The sequence below is a fragment of the Periplaneta americana genome, chromosome 2 (genome assembly GCF_040183065.1).
Source record: "Periplaneta americana isolate PAMFEO1 chromosome 2, P.americana_PAMFEO1_priV1, whole genome shotgun sequence".
Lineage (NCBI taxonomy): Eukaryota > Metazoa > Arthropoda > Insecta > Blattodea > Blattidae > Periplaneta > Periplaneta americana.
The window spans coordinates 46633242-46653268 of NC_091118.1; the positions used below are offsets into that span (position 1 = coordinate 46633242).

Consider the following 20027-nt stretch of genomic DNA (forward strand, 5'->3'; position numbering starts at 1 on the left):
GATGCTACCTAGTGTGCGTGTGTTTCAGTCCGAAAACAAAATAAAATTCCAACACGACTTTTCTTCCGTACACACATGTGTTGCCTTGCAGCGGTGGTTCAACATTCACAGGGATGATGTCGTAGAGGTTCCATGGGTGCCAAAAAGTCCTGACTTAAATACCATACAAAATGTGGGGCGGAAGTGCAATGCGGTGTTAATGAACAACTACAGGGTCGGCGTCCTAGGAATACAGACGAAATGTGGGATCTCGTTTCAGATGCTTGGGATGATGTTGCATTGTCAGATAGATATATCCACAACCTTGTTAATTCTGTAAGTAGAAGAATGGATACAGTGAACAATGCCAGTGGTTTCTGGACAGATTATTAAGTCCAGAAGGAAACTATTGTATATCACTAGAGCTACATAGGAAGAAGAACATTTTAATTTATGATAAAAAGAACATTCAATATTAATTATTTTACTTCAGGAATGTATATTTTCCCTTATTTTCAGAACTAAAGTAAATACTGTAGGTTTAAAAATAGAATAAATAAATAAGTTATAGTAAACCGCTTATATAGTCAAACGTTTCCTTAAATCGCAGTTTGTGTTCATAGTTTCGTGACCAACTAATTGAAAATGTGTTTTGTAGTTAGCGTAGTGTTTTTTTAATAATAACAATAGACCTATATCGTAGTGAAATATCTCAATGTTCAGAAGACGAACCTGTACTATTATCTTATGCATAATCTTTTTGCGCGTCGACTGTACTGGAATTGACACTGCATTCAAAGTCGTCCTGGGATCTACAGAGTGGGACAGATCATAGAGAGTGTGTCTTGCTGGGTCACGGGGTGGAGAGGTGAAGGGAAGCAGAGGGAAACTGCCGCTGTTTAAAACCCATATTTCGCTGCAGTGGCTTGCAGAACCAGGCGACAAGGGAAGATCTTTCCTCCCCTTCCACACCGCTATTGTAATGCTACGTCAAATGGATTCTCTATTCCCTTGAAACTTAATGACAAAATTTTTATTTTCTCTTCACATACTTATTGTTGTAGAATCTTATAGAGTTAATATAACGAAATTAATATTCTCTTTTGCCTTATTATTACGTATATATCCAGCAGAACCCAATATTTGCCTTAACTCAAAATTATTGCACCAGTATAATCCTTTTGATATAGCACGTAAAATATGAAAGAGACTTCTTTTCCAGTTTTAGAAAATTATTGACCATCAGATATCTGAGTGTTGCTTTGGTGTGACATTTTAGTATCGTAACTTAACCAGTGCACATGTGCAAGCATGAGTGTGTGTGAATTACAGAATATTAATTTTATTTTTCTCAACTTTCCCTTGCGGAGAAAATTGATGTAATGAAGTGAAATTAAAGGATCGTTCGTTACCTGACTTAAGTCTTAATCAAGCTTCATCCAGCCGAAATAGTGCATATATGTAAGGAAGTATAACAATGAAATTTACGGTGAGCATTTGTGGTTGCCTCCTCTTCGATGATGATACTGCATAGACTAGGAATGGTGTGACAGATTTAGGACATTTGCCCCTAAAAATTAAAAAGCACGAATCTTCGCAATCTCACCTGAAAAGTGTTGTTTCATTGGCTATGTTAGGCAAAACTAATATTGCTGCGCAAATAAGTGAAACGAACAGAACAAACATTCTCAAACATAATCAAGAAGTGAGAAAAAATCGTGAAATTATTTTAAAAAATATTGATTGTATCAAATTTTGTGGCCAATATGAACTTCCCCTTAGGGGACATGATGAAAAAACCATTCGAAGGACTCTGGTGTATTTCGTGGGCTGCTACAGTCCATGAGTAATCTAAACTAGTCTCTCAAAAATCATTTGGAACATGCCACTGTTTGAAGGTAATTCTAAGACAATTCAGAATGAACTGGTAGATTGCAAGTTGAGTGTCTGCCGATCAGAAATTCAGACTGAAATCGATGGTATTAGTTTTTTTAGCGATTAGCAAATGATGCCACAGACACCTCCCAACTAAGTCAGAAAGTTTTGGTTTTTCTATATGTAGTGCATTTATTTTTGTCCTATACTGATTAGTAATGGTATCAAGAAGTGAAATTTGTATGTACCAAAATCTACTGCAGCTCTCCCAATCCATGTTCACGAGCCGCCACTGCAAGTACCAACAGACAAAACGTCGCATCGCGTCGCGTCTGATTCTGTGTGCACCTGACCTCAATATCCGTGTCGCGGTAGGAAGATGAGCCAGCATCAGGCTAAAAAAAAATCCCAGTGTTTTCAAACCGAAAATGATAATAAAAGGGGATTGTAAAAAAAGAGTAGCGAAGATATCATTTAAAAATTTGACACCCCAATATTATTTCGTCCCACGAATGCCGGGAATTGAAACAGACATGTTTGAGTCTCACGCGCTAGCCTGAGGCATCAAGACGAACAGAACTGTCGTGTTAGAAGGACGGAATGTGATCAGACCACTCTCCGGTAGACATCAGGCATTACGTACCATACCCATGTTTTATCTGAAGCTGAGTGGATTTCCGACCCGTTCTGGAAGTTACGACGAGATAAAAAATATACAGCCCTCACGTGGGTTACACAAGCCAGAATTTAAGACGGCGTCTCTAGTCGACCAATGCTTTTAGTGTAGAAGAGCACCGTATACAACCTGCATGAGAGCGATAGAGAAGGAAGATCCATATCGCGTAATATCTTGGTTACATGAATGGAGGGGTTAGATACAGCTTACAGCAGTAAAAGTTTGGAAATATATTCAACTGTATCTGGTACAATAATGAAAATTAGTATGCTCAAAACACTGTTCTTCTGCTATATGAAAAAAAAAACATTTTTACGATTTAAAAAATTATTTACTTTTTTTTTTTTTTTTTTTGAAAACTCTGTTCACTGTGCAGTATGAAGCGTTTCCCACCTAACTCAAAAACTGTCCAACATTCAGTGATGAAATTTCTTGTGTGTATTAATGCATATAATATCTACAATATGATGCAAGATCACTTCTCTATCTTTGATAGATTGTCTGATAAAAAATAAATTCATTTTTAAAAATGGCCAAATATCAGTATTTTCTTCTAACACAAAAAATATATATTATTTATTAAGGAATGTAGCTGAAAGAGCATGATATTTTAAACATGAGTTTCAGCAATAAAATAAAAGAGAGAGGACATGAAAAAGTTAACAAGTTTATGAGTTATGAGAGAAACGCTTCATTACTGCACAGTGAACTGCACATTTTTAATTTAGAAATATATATATATATATATATATATATAAAAATTTTTTAAATCTTAAAAATATATTTTTTTTTTTCAGTAATGGAGGAAAAAAAATGTTGAATATTCACAAAAATTTTACTGCTGTAAGCTGTACCTAACCACTTAAACTGAATTCAAGATAAAAAAAAGTACTTAGTTAAACAAAAGGGTGAAGTTTTACCGCCTCCCATACCATTGTACCAAATCATGCATGCTCGTCTATTGGCTAGTTATGACATACGTGCTAGAAATTAGTTCACAATAATTCCTTATCGAGATGACCGTTACTGACAATTTAGACAGAAGTGAAATATGATAAAATCCTGAACAGAGTTCGTGATACGTTCAGAATAGAGATTATGAGCAGATGTAAAAAGTTCGTATCAAAACTGTTAAGTTGTATGAGCTTGGACTATAGATATATCTACCGAATGAACTGTAGTGACGCAGCTCTCAACGTCAACAAACCGCAAAACATACATGTACAATCGGGTGGTAACCAAACTCATCTTTGTGTCAATGATCCATGGCCTTAAAATCAGAAACAAAATGAACAATTGAACGTTGCGTAAAAAAACAATAATTGGCAATTACATTCTTCGCAATTTTCAATATAAAATAATTGAGGGGTTGGCTGGAAGAAGGGCGTAATTCGGATTATGGCGTTTATCCGTAAAATGGCTATATGCGTTTTTTGGTGGCATTTCTACCAACCACCACAATATTATGTGTCTACCCCCAATAGATTGCAATATAGAGGTAGGCTATTATTGAATAGCGTCCGTCTTCAATCTCACTACTGTGGTTCGAGGACCGGCGAAGGTATCTGCAAGGGTGTTCGCGTTGTCTGACGAATGTCATGATCTATCCTATCTTTCGTCTAATGGAAGCGAATATAACATTTTTGATGTTGAAAGTATCAGTGAAAATGAATTATAAACGGAAAGGTAGAAAACGGAAATGGTTTAACAAACTGTGAAAGAATAATCTAGCAGCGACGACGAAATTACGGCACAGCTTACACAAGTAGGTCAGGAAAAATGGTGAAAGAAATACAATATTACTATTTATTTTTGTCAATGAAGAATGAATGTAAGGTACTAATAATATAGGCGTAAGCAGTGCTATAAAATGTTAGATCTAGGCCGCAGTAATTTAGGAACGACCATATTTCTGACAGGTTAGCAGCAAAACATTTAAGCCAGTTGCTGCCAGAAGAAATATGAGATGTCTACAGAGGAGCAAGCCATTTTCCATTGAGGATTTTGTGAAACTGGAATCAAAAACCAACAGGATACATTTCTTATATAATATTTGGAGAGTAGGACCATTAAGCAACGCCAAACAACTGTAAAATCACAGCACCGAGAATGTTCTTGGGTATGAAGTGTCATGACTGAGAAGAATCTTTATGCAAGTCCTTTATTCTGTCATTGTTCAATAGTACATTATGCAACGAGCCTATAATGATAGTAATTAAGAATCGAGTATGGATATTTATGAAACATTTTATTTGTAACTGACAAGATCGGAAGTGACCTTGTTCTAGGTCGTGAATTGTGAGATGTGTGCAGACGCGAAAGTATTGATTTTTTCCGAGGAACAATAATGTCATTGACCTTGACGTAGTCCCGTTAAACTTGATAATATTATAATATTATAACCTTGATTATTGAACTCGACATTGAAAAACGAGATGACAAATTGAATTTATTTGAATATTATTTACAATTAACGCTAATTATTATAGTAACAGAACATAACCTTCTGCGACAGTATTGGATTTTCTGCCTCCGTGACTTTTCGCTAATTCTCTTTCGATTGCATATCCGAGAATAATCGATACTTGCGGTTTTATAACGGTACAAAGCTGACTTGTCATTGGCTGAACACATGTAAGCTGAGTTATCATTGGCTGAAGACCTGTACTTTAATGAGTAGGTGTACTTTAATGACATGCATTAAAGGACTGCTACCAGATGTATAATTAGTACATTTCGGCATGGTCGAGCATAAAATAACTGTACGAGTGATAACTGTACAAAATATTGTGAAGCTAGGTGATACTGTAATGACAGATATGAGAGGCAAACACTCCAATAGGCCTCAAGATTTTAGATGTTTATGTTAGCTTATTAGATCACTTAAAGTGGTATAGTGTTTGTAAGCCTATATTTTAGGCACTTTCAGTTAAAATGATAACGTGAAATAAGTGGAATTAATTATTTTTAATGTTATGATAATTTGGTAAACGAACATATTATAATATATATAGTTTTTTTGTAGAACATACATTGTAATTATCTTCATTATTGTAGCCTTTCATATAGAAAATTTAACATTATTGCAGTATTTTCAACCCTCTTGTATGAAAGAAGGGCGTAATTAAAAAAAATGAATGCTTCGTTCTCGTACAATATTTAAACATTAACCATGGAACTCATTGTAATCACAAGAGAACGTATTACCCTACAATATATATGAATAGTGTCATATTTCAGCAAGAGATGCGGGGTACAGATAGTTTTTGTTGATTATCTCAAAACTATGTTTTCTGAGTCACGCCCTTCTTCCAGCTAACCCCTCAATTTATCCACACACACATAATAATAACAAACAAAACACGTAATAACATGCAGAAAACCGCATCCAGATATCATGTCTCAATAATTTATTTACATTTGAAGTTGTAAAGGTTTCATGTGGACATCCTGTATTACTATACAAAAATATCTTATGACGTATTAGCTCACTTGATTTCTCCATCTCCGAAGAAAATATTCTAAAAAAAATCACTGAAATGTAAAATAAAAATAACTTCTTTGTTCTACAGTGTGAATTGATTGTTATATCTAGGTCAGAAGGAGACACGAACCCTTAGTCGTAGGAATGTTGTCCCTGACAATCGGCTTCAAAATAAATAGCCCTAGTACACCTACATACTGTTATTCTCTATTGATCATCCTCACCTCGTCAGTTTCTCGCTTACTCATTCTCGGTCTCATATTCTTACTTTTTCGGTCACATGCATCCACCCCCGATCACACCAATCATTCAGTGATTTTTATGTGACATTTATTCATTTATAGAATTAGTGAAGTTTCTAGGATCCCGGCTTTTCCAATATTGTCTCACTTTTTAGTAACAAGTTTCAGTACACTCAATGAAAGGAATGGAAGACAATTATTTCTTCCAGCCATGTTTTGAACACTTAAAGCGACGGGTGTGTCTAAAATTGCGGTACAGTAGAATCACATTCTACTATATACAGTCACGAAGCTTGAGTTTTGAGGGTGCCAGAAACAATAGACTGTGACGGTACTATTTTGCATTGCCTGTAATGAGGCGATGTTAGCGATCCTAGTGGTGAGCAACTATCTAATGTTTGCATATTTACTACGTATTGAGCTTCACGACTGTATATACTAGACCAGACGTCTCCAAAACCGTACTCGCGAGTAAGCCCCTGAACGGAACCGAAGCCAGTATGTAATGAGCGCGCTCCGCCTCACCCATCTCCACCTGTACTGTACTCAATGTTTATGCGCAAACGAAGAGCAGTGGCGGACTGTCATCATTATTGTGTTGGTCGACGTGTTCCACCGTTTCACAATGTCTTCTAATCATGGACGTAGTACATTGAAGGATGAAGAGGAAGAGAAATTTTGTGTGTTAGTGGAGAGAATGTGAAATGCTTAATTTGTTTGAAATTTCTTAAGGGTGTGTTAAAATTCAACATACGACGACAATACTCGACTCTTCACAAAGAATATCATAGTAAAATTACACTCATGTTGGACATGTGAAAATAATTTATTTTGGGGTTATCTATATAACTGTTGATTGTACATAATAATCAGTATATTACAATACGTTTACACTCAGTTCCGCATGACATACTTATAGTTTTTTCTTTAATTTTAAGTGAAATGCTTAGGCCTACAAATATTTTGATAAATATAAAACAAGAAAATACAGACACAAATTATACACGTGTTCTCAGTCAAACTAAAAAAGCTTCTTGCTAGCTGTGTTCTAGCTTGGAATATTGGAAAATCAATGAAGCCCTTTACAGAAGCATCATTTGCAAAATCGTGCATACAGAACGCTACTAAAATACTGTGTCCAGAACAAAGTCAAAATTTAAGAAAATTAAATTGTTTGCAATTACAGTTCAGAGAAGGCATTTCAAGATTGTAAATGTAAATGAATCTGAAGTCGAAACCACAATTAACCAGTTTGTAGCTTACTCACTTGCATTGGACGAAAGGACAGATAGAAATGACGGAGCTCTCCTAGCCATTTTCATCCGAGGAGTTAATGAACATTTTACTGTGTCTGAATGTCTTCTAGATGTAATTACAAAATACAACTGGAGAAGATCTTTTCCAGGCACTGAAAGGCACCATAGAACAGAAGAGGTTGAATTTACAATGGCTTGTGCCAATATCAACAGACGGGGCTCCAGCTTCATAGTATGTCAAAATAATATTCAAACGTATGATATTTCTTATTCTTTTGATGTTATTATTTATAAACATAAGCAGACCGTTGCCGCGATCCCCCACTGACCGCTCCCATCTGTTGAGGTACGAGTTTCTTCCCCTTCTCTAGTCTTACAGCACAGTGTGTTCGGCGGGCAGCATCGAGAGCACGAATGACGATACGCTTTTTGGAGACCTCTGTACTAGACTGTGGTAGAATCCCGATTATCCGTCACCCTATTAACCGATTGGTGGATTATCCGTGTGTCTTTCTCTCGCGCTTTCTTTTTGCTGCAGAAATATATGAAGCACTGTACATATGTTCATTTTATTATCACGTTAATTTTTTCTAGAGAACGCTATTACAAGCCTTTTTTCTTACAAAATACGGTCTACTGTTCGAATTGTCGTACTGTATAACTTCTATAAACAATGTCTTCTATAGATGTCAAAAGAAATCTTGGTGTGCTAAGTATCGAAAAAAAAGTGCAAATAATTGATTTGGGGAAAGAGGAACACATGTCCAAAAAAGAAAACATTCGTTCTCTGCCGGGGAAGGTGAAGTGTGGAGTGTGCAGCAACTCAATCGAGTTATTTACGCCCAGGCTGTCCTATAGAGTAACCCCGCCTCGAAATGGAGGTGGTCATATCTTTTGAAATTTCACCGAGAAGTTCCCTTCTGTATAAAAACAGAGTATAGGACCTTTCTTCCCTCAGCTACCAAGATAATTTGCAGAGACAATATAATTTCCTGTTGTCGACAGATGACAGTAAAATATAACGAAGAAACTGTAAAATTGTATAGGGAAAGGAGAACGTTAATAGAAAAGCCCATTCAAAACTCGCTAGAGTTTATACACATGATCGACGGAAAATATTGGTTTGTGCAGGGTATTCTGAGCCTCGAACCCGGACAAGAAGGCCTACACGACAACGAGCTGCTCCAGCTGTGTCACGACGCCGTCAGCTACTCAGTCCAGACCTGTCACCCCTACTTCAAGAACCAGCTCTATGGAGGGACAGACCCCTACGGCCTGGCTGGGGCGTGGCTGGCAGAGGCCCTCAACACCAACATGTGAGTGCCACCTCTGACCATGATTCCTTTTATCTAGCACTTCACACACTTTATTATTAATGAATAGGGGGCCGACGTTGATGAAAAGTCATCTTCTTATTTTTCACATTAGGACGATGCCTATTAATATAGAAATCCTTTCTATGTTAATATCAACGTAAAAAGGTAATTTCTTATATTGCATTTTTTGCATTTCTTCACGTTTTTGAACTAATGGCTCATTTTTACATTTTTTAGGCATTTTTTGGTCATTTTTAATATTTTGAAGAACTTGTATGCATTTTACTTCCTTCTTTACATAGGCCTGTTAAATATTTTTCAAAACAAACAGATCAGTAGTAGGTCCTACTAGTAATTACCTACTGAATAAGTGAATAACAGTGAAGTTTGAGTTTTATAGTTTGGAATAAACTCTAAACTCCATCCCTCATTTCACTGAAGGCTTCACCTAGCACAACAAAAGTAATACAAAATGCAACATAAAATTTGGTTTTATAAGTTTAAATGTTGATGATTCGTGAAGATAATTAATCAGCTTAGTTTAAGTGAGGGCTTTGACCGCTACTGTTCTTTTGTTGGTACGAGGGTGTCTTTAGAATTCATGTTTGGAAGAGCGGAAACTTTCATAGTTTCCTGGATAACAGGACATTGTGTCCCCAATATGGTTCGGAAGGGATGTACTGCAGTAGACAGTATTTTAACACAAAGATTGCAAGAATGCACGCTGCGGTCACAATTTTTGTCATTTACACTCCCCATCTGGAAGATCTGGTAACAAAAGTGAAGAGCGGAAGGAGGAGGAGAATGGTTACATTTAAATACATTTATTTTAACATTATTTTCGTTCTCGTTACCTTTGTCGTTTCCGTTCCCGGTTTATTCTGAATCAGCCTTAAAATAAAAAAATAAAAAATAAAGAAACAAATTCTGCTTATTTATTGCATTTAGAAATATTCATGGCAGTGACCAATAATTAGGAATATAATTCATTATTTTTTATTTATTGATGAAATAGTTGTTTTAACTGTTCTTAAATGCAATATATTTTTTTGTTCCATTCTTGAATACACTCGTAACACTAATGACCACTGATGAAATGTTAAGTTATTGAACAAGTAATAACTACTTCATTGTCTTAATATTATACATTTTGGTAGTATTTGGATTCAGAGGATGACGCAAACCACGTCGAAACTAGTCAATCGCGTAACAAAAATACCGCCAAAAATTGATAATAGGCCTATTAACACAGTGAAGTAGTTATTACTTGTTCAATAACTTAACCGTTCATCATTGCAATAAATAAGCCAAAATAACTTTCTTTATTCTTTTGTTTTAATATAGGCCTATCTAATAATTTCATAAATGTGTCAGAATATAACGTGAGTTACTGTGGAGTGACTCAAATATAATTATGGTTCTTTTCTTGGAAAGTGAATTTCTCGATGGTTTTTTTTTCTTACAGACACACCTACGAGGTAGCACCTGTTTTCGTCCTTGTTGAATGTGCTGTGTTGCAACGTGTGCTCAAAATTGTTGGGTTTTCCGATGGAGATGGAATATTTTCTCCAGGTAATACATTTTAAACATATTTTGTATAAATAAAATGAGTGTGATTGAAATAATGAAATTTGCATTTCTGCCATAAAGACGCTTAAAAAAAAGTAATGATTACTAAAGAAACATGATCTTTCTCTAATTCATCTCCTATTAAAAATAAAATTATAATTTTACTTTTTAACTCATGGACATTGTCATTATCATTATCGTCTGTTTTAATTCTCACAAAGCTTTTGATGCCCATCAGCATAAGACTTTGCGTTTTAAGTTATAAAATATTGATGTTCACTGGTGTTCAAAGATACCTAACCTACTATTTTATATCGTATAAGCGAACTTTCTAACAACGGGTAAGTCAGAACCAAAGATTAACAAATTGACAAACTTTGAAATAGTTTCGCTAGTTCTCGATAGGCGACACTATCATTGAGACGGTCAAAAAATTATTGCAGAAAGTGATGATATAGACGATGTTGATTTTCGAGTTTGGCATTTTTTCCGGTTATTATATGCTTATTTAAGTTGTGTTAACTCTCGCTAGTGGTTTTATATTTTATTTTATCCGTCCTAGTATTTATTTTATTATTGTAAATAAATTTGTTTTATCACTATTATTATTATTATTATTATTATTATTATTATTATTATTATTATTAATGAATTATTTTGTATTACAATCTTTGTATCATTTCTGTCACGATTATTATTATTATTATTATTATTATTATTATTATTATTATTATTAATGAATTATTTTGTATTACAAAATTTGTATCATTTCTGTCACGATTATTATTATTATTATTATTATTATTATTATTATTATTACTATTATTTATATCATCAGCATTATTATTTGAACCCTGTAAAATTTATGTAGACTACTGGACTGTACCAGAGCACGAGCATATGCTCATTTCGGGTATCTATTCATATGTATTCAATTCAAATGTAAATTGTAAATAAATTTGAAATTTGAAATTTGAAATTTGAAATTTGAAATTTGAAGATTAAGTACCTATAGATTATTCTCATAATTGAGAGCATCAGCGTTTTCTTTCTAAACCTAGTGCTATTTACAATCATTAGAGGGGGATGAAATTTTGAATTCTGTAATGCAGGTACAGTAAAACCTGTCTGAGAGACCACTCCTGCTAAAGACCGATTTGTTAAAGAACCGAATTAAACAACCATAAAACCAATGTAAATCACACCCCTTTTAAGGGTATATGTACGTGAACGACCACAAATATCAGAAAATGCAGGCTCTAAATTTCTAGAATTTTAAAAGGAAATGAACTCACAATTGGACAAAAATTACATGGTTCCATAACAAGACTTATTAGAACTTAAATATCTGATAAAAGTATAAAAAGGTTACTAATAATATTTTTTAGAATTCACTTTTTACTTTAATTTAAATTTTCCAAAATTTGAAAATTTTCACACATATTATTTCATAACTCTGCAACCATTAGATATAGAATTCTGAAATGTTATACACTGATTTAACATTCATTTATGCAAAAGGTAGACTACAATAATGCCCATTTCTTTGAAAATAGAAAAATTAGGTATAAAACATTGTCAATTTTAATATATTTTATATAGGACAAATAAAAAATTGATTTTATTAAAATAAACAACTCTACATGTCTGAGAGTAGTCTACTTTTCAGAAATAAGTGTTTATTACATGCAGGAAAAATATTAAAGCTGTCAGATGTTATGGTTACCAAATGATGTAACTGCGGAATTCTTTTGTTTTGTCATACTTCGTTAAAATTGGTTTGAAAAATATTTTTAGTAACCTTTCTTATACTTTTATCAGATATTTAAGTTTTGATAAGTCTTGTTGTGGTACCCTGTAAGTTTTGTTCAATTGTGAGTTCGTTTTCTTATAAAATTTTAGAAATCTAGAGCCTGCATTTTCTGATAATATTTGTGGTCGTTCACGTGCATATACCCTTAAGAGACCACCTCTCTCCCCGATCGCCGACCAGTGATTAAATAGCCATTTTCTTTATTTTACCCATTTTAAAAGACCATTTTGTATTTTAAAAATTTATAATTTCGTATTTTTTACATTACTGTAGCCTAAATAAATTCCAATAAATTCGTTACAGTACTAGAAGTTAAAATGATGTTTGGCAAATCACGTTGAATGCCCACCTCTGTCCTTAATCCCTTAAGGAGTGTTGGGTATTGCTAGAAAAAAGGTACAATGAAGCGCTTGCAAACGCCTTCCGAGGTATGACAAAGGGTTATGTGCACCGCTGTTTAACACTCTCTTCTAAGGTAAGATTTCTCATGCCGTATGACGGATTTGCTTTTCGTTTAGTAAAAGAAAAATCAAATCGTTACTTGTAGATTACAGTGCAATAATTTATTTTTTCTTCCTCCTATCTATTAGAAAAATCTGGTGATCAATCCACCGATGACGAGAATGAAGTCAAGAGAGAATTTCAATCCGAAAAAATGTCACTACAAGTAGCCTTACGTAATATTGAACTAATTCAACAATCGGCACCGCTGAAAGACTGTATGAATGAAGAAGACATAAATTAACTTTTTAACATTTTAAAGGACAGTTTGGAAAATTAGATTGTAAATTATTAAAAGTATTAGCCACAGACCATGTTCCACAACAACTTATAGCAAACATATATAATATCTATAAAACAAATCTAATTGCAGTAAGGTGTGACAATAAATTATCGCATTGGACATAAATTCATACAGGAGTAAGACAAGGCTGCGGCCTTTCACCGTTGCTATTTATTATATAGGATATATGAATCAAATATTTAGAGAATGGAAACAATTGCCTCATGGAAATATAAAACTCAAGAGACATTTACAACTAGATTCATTATTTTTGAAGACGATTTAGCTCTGGTGGCATCCTCAGAAGATGAATTACAACGTTCAATTTTTAATTTTAACAAAATTGGAATTAAATATGATATGAAAATCAATAAAGAAAAAAATAAAATTATGGCCTTCTGCGGAAAATACCCTGTGCGTAGCAAAATATGTTTAGATTAAAAAAATATTAGAAAGGATAAATTATTTTATATATCTCGGATACATATTAGGCTATCTTTTTTCGATGAAGTAGACATTTCACAGAAAATTTCTAAATACACCAAAACAATGGGAATAATTAACAACATTATGAAACCTTCCCTAGTACAAAGGCATACTCGAATTCGCCTTTACAAGACCTTGGCGAGACCTGTACTTCGTTACGGCAGTGAGGCATGGACATTGAGGAAGAAAGACGAAAGCAGAATAACGGCTAATGAAATGAAATTTATGAGATATACAGCGGGATATACGAAATGGAATCACAAACGCAATGAAGATGTAATGGAAGAATTACAACTAGAACCTGTAATTAATCACGTAAAACATTAATTATCAGAATAACTGGATAAATCATCTGCATCGCATGCGTAGAGATAGAATCCCAAAAGTTATGCTCCACTATCGTCCAAATGGGAAGAGATCTCTCGGTCGTCCAAAGAAGAGCTGGATTGAAAATTCAACTGTGAGATCATGGCAGGCCATTTGGCCTAATACTTGAAAGGAAGAAGAAGAAGACTGTAAAAACGAAATCTAAAAAAAAAAAAAAAAAAAAAAAAATTAAGCAGAGTTCACTTTATGATTTTGTGAAGCCGAGTATGTAATGAATGAAATGAGAAAATTGTAAAAATAACGTAAAATAAGAAATAAATTTCTTACCTCAAACTTTCATTCTTAGCAATATTCCTCATGTTATTTGATTAACATAGAAACGTTTTAACCAATTATTTGTGTAAAAAAAACTCCCTTATTGAGAGACCACCCCTCAGAAAGACCAATTTTTCATGGAACCAACAGTTATCGTTTAATACAGATTTTACTGTATATTTATTTACTGTCTCAGTGAAACGTATAGCAGAGTTCGTATAGGTCAGTTTCTGTCAGATGCGTTTCCAATTCACTGTGGGCTAAAGCAAGGAGATGCACTATCACCTTTACTTTTTAACTTTGCTCTAGAATATGCCATTAGGAAAGTTCAGGATAACAGACAGGGTTTGGAATTGAACAGGTTACATCAGCTGCTTGTCTATGTGGATGACGTGAATATGTTAGGAGAAAATCCACAAACGATTAGGGAAAACAAGGGAATTTTACTTGAAGCAAGTAAAGAGATAGGTTTGGAAGTAAATCCCGAAAAGACAAAGTATATGATTATATCTCGTGACGAGAATATTGTACGAAATGGAAATATAAAAATTGTAAATTTATCTTTTGAAGAGGTGGAGAAGTTCAAATATCTTGGAGCAACAGTAACAAATATAAATGATACTCGGGAGGAAATTAAACACAGAATAAATATGGGAAATGCCTGTTATTATTCGGTTGAGAAGCTTTTATCATCCAGTCTGCTGTCGAAAAATCTGAAAGTTAGAATTTATAAAACAGTTATATTACCGGTTGTTCTTTATGGTTGTGAAACTTGGACTCTCACTTTGAGAAAGGAACATAGGTTAAGGGTGTTTGAGAATAAGGTGCTTAGGAAAATATTTGGGGCTAAAAGGGATGAAGTTACTGGAGAATGGAGAACGTTACACAACACAGAACTGCACGCATTCTATTCTTCACCTGACATAATTAGGAACATTAAATCCAGACGTTTGAGATGGGCAGGGCATGTAGCACGTATGGGCGAATCCAGAAATGCATATAGAGTGTTAGTTGGGAGGCCGGAGGGAAAGGGACTTTTAGGGAGGCCGAGACGTAGATGGGAGGATAATATTAAAATGGATTTGAGGGAGGTGGGATATGATGATAGAGAATGAATTAATCTTGTTCAGGATAGGGACCAATGGCGGGCTTATGAGAGGGCGGGAATGAACCTCCAGGTTCCTTAAAAGCCAGTAAGTAAGTAAGTAAGTAAGTTTATTTACTATTGGCGACACTGATTGTTATCTTCGCCATCTATTCGTAGAAGTAATAACTAAAGAAGCCACACTTACACGAACAAAATATCGATCACAATCGATTAGTATGGGTCAAGTACTGAACACCAGTGTACCTACAGGCTATGTAAATTGGTTTAGGAACTACAGTATCTCCACGACAGAAAATTCTGTAAGTTAAAAAGTTAACTTTCATAAGTGATTCTGTAAGATACGCCCTCCATCCATATCATTATGTCAAGTCTTGAAACATTTAGGCCCCTTCTTCATGTGAGATTAACAGTTCAATTCAGGGCATGTTTGTTGTTAGTGCAGGTGGCAGTATATCCAACATGTATGGCATGGTACTGGCCAGATACAAAGCTGTTCCTGAATGCAAGACTAAAGGACTGTCAGGCCAACCCCCACTAGTGGCGTTCACATCAGAGGCTGTAAGTCAAAGGTCTTTAGACCTACTTCCTGTCTTAATTTACATATATGTGCAATTTAAATGCTAATCTTGATAATTAGCATGTCTGAACAATTTGCATGTGAAGACACACACAAACTGTTGCTGGAGTGAGAGACAGATACACGCAGATGAACAGACAGATATAGGCCTACCATGTTATCGGAGAAGTTCAAATTTTCGGTAGTGTAGGGGAGTAGTGGGTATAGTGAGACACAAAATATTAAGACATCTGTATGCAAGTGAAATTTCAGGTATTTTTTAAATCAAGTGCAACAGAAATATACATTAAAACATGCAGTATAATAATACATAAAGAGAAATGTTAATAGATAAAGGACATAATATACAATGCGTGTTTTTTCAAAAAAATGTAAATGTCTCACTGTTCCCATTCAGTGAGACATCACAGTGTCTATTAACGGACATTGAAATGATTTACATTTATTTCAAAAGAAAAGAAAGCTTGCTGTCTCTTTATCTTGCCATGTTATGTAGACTTATTTAGAATCATTTTGATGTCTGACTTCGAAACCATTGAAACATCTGGAACATTTGGAAAAGTGAATTTTCCATGACTTCTCAAACTTTTGCTAAAAAATAAAATGAATTTTTGGTGACAACAAAGCTTATAATTATAAGAATTTAATTTAATTCTTTATTATTTTTTAATATTTTTTTAAATTTTGTGAATAATTTTTTATTTAAGAAACCATTAAAATGTAATGTATCCATTATTTTAAGCTATAGTTCCTAAATTGGTTACTAGTATGTTCATTTTTAATGTTAGTTACCGGTAAATGTAATATAATTACAGTTTGGTTTTGCAAATCATTGGTAAATGGGAACAGTGAGACGTCTCAGTGTACCCTTCAATGGCATGTCTCACTGTTCCCTTTACGCATAGTACGTTTAAAAATGGCACCATAACTTCAAAATCAAAACAAGAAAGACGAAACTTTGCAAAACGTAACGTCAAATACCATAGTATTAGGTAACAAAACGTTTATATTTCTATTTAATTTGTATATCCAATATAACCTTCATTAAACACAAGCCAAAATTTTACTTCTAGAGTGAAAAATTACGAATTATTTTTTCATCACTCGCCTTTATAACTAGAATCAAATCGAGTATGAAAATACTGTTACTTTACTCATGCAACATACAACTCCACTGTTACAAACATTTAAACATCAAAATTTACCATCTAATAAAAATGTCTCATTGTTCTCCCTGTCTCACTGTACCCACTTCTCCCCTAAGTAGTGCTCAAGGAGGATTCCCCACTTTGAATAAATCTTGTCTACTCAAATGCCCATCCAAACTAAACATACTTGCATCGCCAACTTGTAGACCTTAAATCGACTCTTCTCCCCAAATCCATGTCTAAATATCAGTGTACAATATATCGTATAAAAACAAAAACCCGAAATTTAAAATATCGCAGTTTTAATCTTCTGTGAAGTACAATACTGCTAACTCACGCAATATTGCAAAATAATGATGATGATGATGATGATGATGATGGTTATTATGGCGACGCTGATATTGAGACATTGTGAAATGATAAAGAAAATGGCAGTATTCCAAGGAATTCTGTTCTAACAGCGCTTTTGTCCATCACAAAATGCGTTTTCTCACTCTAATTTCAAATCAAGTTTCTGGACATGGAAATCCAACACGTTAACTGAACAATCAAAATGAAATATGTAAAAATATCATGTAAGGGAACGAATTTTACTCACCGAATAGAAGACTGCAGAGATTTCCCTTCATTAAATTCAAGGACGTCTGCAGTAGAGTTTGATAGAAGTCATTCCAAGGTCACCTGCAATTAAAAGATTTTGTGTAAGAACATTATCTAGTTTTTTTTATTCGATTCTGAGGAAAATAAGATGAATTTGTATAAACAAATATGCTAAATTCTAAAATTTATGTTGCTCAGTACTTGCTTGCATCCAGTACGTTGTATTCTAGTCTATGATAAAATAGTTAGTCATTTTCTGCCTTGAATGCCATTATTTTTAACGATATTGTTATTTATTGTTAGAGTTTTACAAGTTCTAATATACATTAGATCAATTTTTTCCTCTTCATTACATAAAGAAAACAATTTGAAAACATAGAAGAAAATTCTCAATCGATGTACAATAGTGGCAAAAAAAACCGGACCGACCCTTGTAGCTGATTTCAGAATCTTGTTCACTCCAGAGCACGATAGATTGGTAACCAAGACTTTCGTGGTTCGAATCCTGCCTGGGAAGGAAACGTTTTTTTTTTTTTGTTCCTTATTCAAATTTATTCCCAATATTTTACGATTGCAGCGATATTTTACTACTTAATTAACTTATTATTCCCAGAACATGAATTTTACCAGCAATCGAAAAGTATTGGAAATAAATTTGAATAAGGAACAAAAAAAAAGTTTCGTTCTCAGGCAGGATTCGAACCACGAAAGTCTTAGTTGCCAGTCTATCGTGTTCTGGAGTGAACAAGGCTCTCAAATCAGCTACAAGGGTCGGTCCGGTTTTTTTGCCAATGCTGTACAATACGTTTTTATTTTATTTTATTGGGTTATTTTACGACGCTGTATCAACATCTTGGTTATTTAGCGTCTGAATGAAGTGAAGGTGATAATGCCGGTGAAATGAGTCCGGGGTCCAGCACCGAAAGTTACCCAGCATTTGCTCGTATTGGGCTGAGGGAATACCCCGGAAAAAACCTCAACCAGGTAACTTGTCCCGACCGGGATTCGAACCCGGGCCACCTGGTTTCGCGGCCAGACGCGCTGACCGTTACTCCACAGGTGTGGACTGTACAATACGGCCTCCCCGGTTACAACAAGATTGTGAAGAATAGTAGGAATAAAGAAATCTTTTTAAATAGTACTTAACGATTTTATAAAAAAAAAAAAGAAGAAAATTATTTATTTAACGACGCTCACAACTGTCGAGGTTTTATCAGCTTCGCCAGTGTGCCGGAATTTTGTCCGCAGAAGTTCTTTTACATGCCAGTAAATCTACTGACATGAGCATGTAGCACATTTAAATCCCATCGAACCGCAACCACGAGCACAGAAGGCCAGCGCTCTGCCGACTACGCTACCCAGACCGACAGATTTTATAAATCTCATCAACATCTTCAATGTCGAGTTCTCTCATGTAATCCGACTTGCATTTTAAGACAACCACGCTGCCACTGACAGCTGTAAATTTCCTCAAATTCCTTGATTCTCGCAGTAGACGGACACTAAATACATAACCAAGTGAAATTCAGACTATATCTGTGGTGTTTGGGTAAAAGGAGATAAGTCATAAAAATGAGTTCGGAGATAAATGAAAATTAAACTTGGAACCATTATTACAAATAATTTTCTAGACAAATAAAACACATCAACTGCTTGTATTCTTTGATTTTTGCACACCCACTTGTATACTTTAACTTGTGTGTTCATCTGGGGAACAAAATTCCACCTGGACAAAAAAATGACATATCCCTTTACCCGAACACCACAGATATTTGCGTTCTGTTCCAGGTTTCGGACATCATTTTAAAATAAATTCCATTTACAAACCATACAAACCTAGTCTGAAGGATTTCTTCTTTACCAACGGTAATATCTAGCAGCGAGACCATCAATATATCCAACTCTCCAGTACATAATAAAATAACTAATATTAGTTTACGTTATTAATTTGGAATATCTGAAACCATGGAAACGAATCTCACCACATTGTTAACAGATTATCTTGTACTACAGCTTAATATTGTAATCTCCCCTCCCTCCAAAAAGATCAATGCCAATAATGTTCAACAAAATGGTTTTTCGTAAACCACAATCATCAATGAAGCAAAAGTGTTTCACTTCAAATGTAGAAGACTCTTACTGATTATTATTTTGCCAAAACTTTAGTTGAGTGAAGTTTTTCTTTTGAAGTTGTTAATTTAGTCTGTAGTTACAGGTAATTACCTACTGTTCTCGTGTATTTTTGTGGTGCAGTTGGTAATAAAGCTAATAAAAATGTTCAAATAAACCTAGGATAAGGTTTTCTTATCACAATAAAATAGCTAATTTTAACAAGTTTTGGATTAACCGCGATTTTTTTAGTCGTGACCCTTATCCTTGATGCAGATAATCAAAGTAGTACCTAAAAATGCTATAAAGTGGAAAACAAAGTTGAATACACAGAGCTAACATATAAAATATATTTTATGCTCG

At 34.4% G+C, this 20027-nt stretch overlaps 1 protein-coding gene across 1 annotated transcript in view; it reads left to right on the plus strand.

Annotated features, from left to right (window-relative positions):
- LOC138693089 (acidic amino acid decarboxylase GADL1-like) overlaps positions 1-20027 on the plus strand; it is a 99888-nt gene that overhangs the window by 41153 nt on the left and 38708 nt on the right. The window contains exons 2-4 of the mRNA XM_069816697.1: positions 8644-8828; positions 10294-10400; positions 15673-15788. Of these exons, the coding sequence (XP_069672798.1) occupies positions 8644-8828; positions 10294-10400; positions 15673-15788 (408 nt within the window). The remainder of the gene's footprint in view (positions 1-8643; positions 8829-10293; positions 10401-15672; positions 15789-20027) is intronic.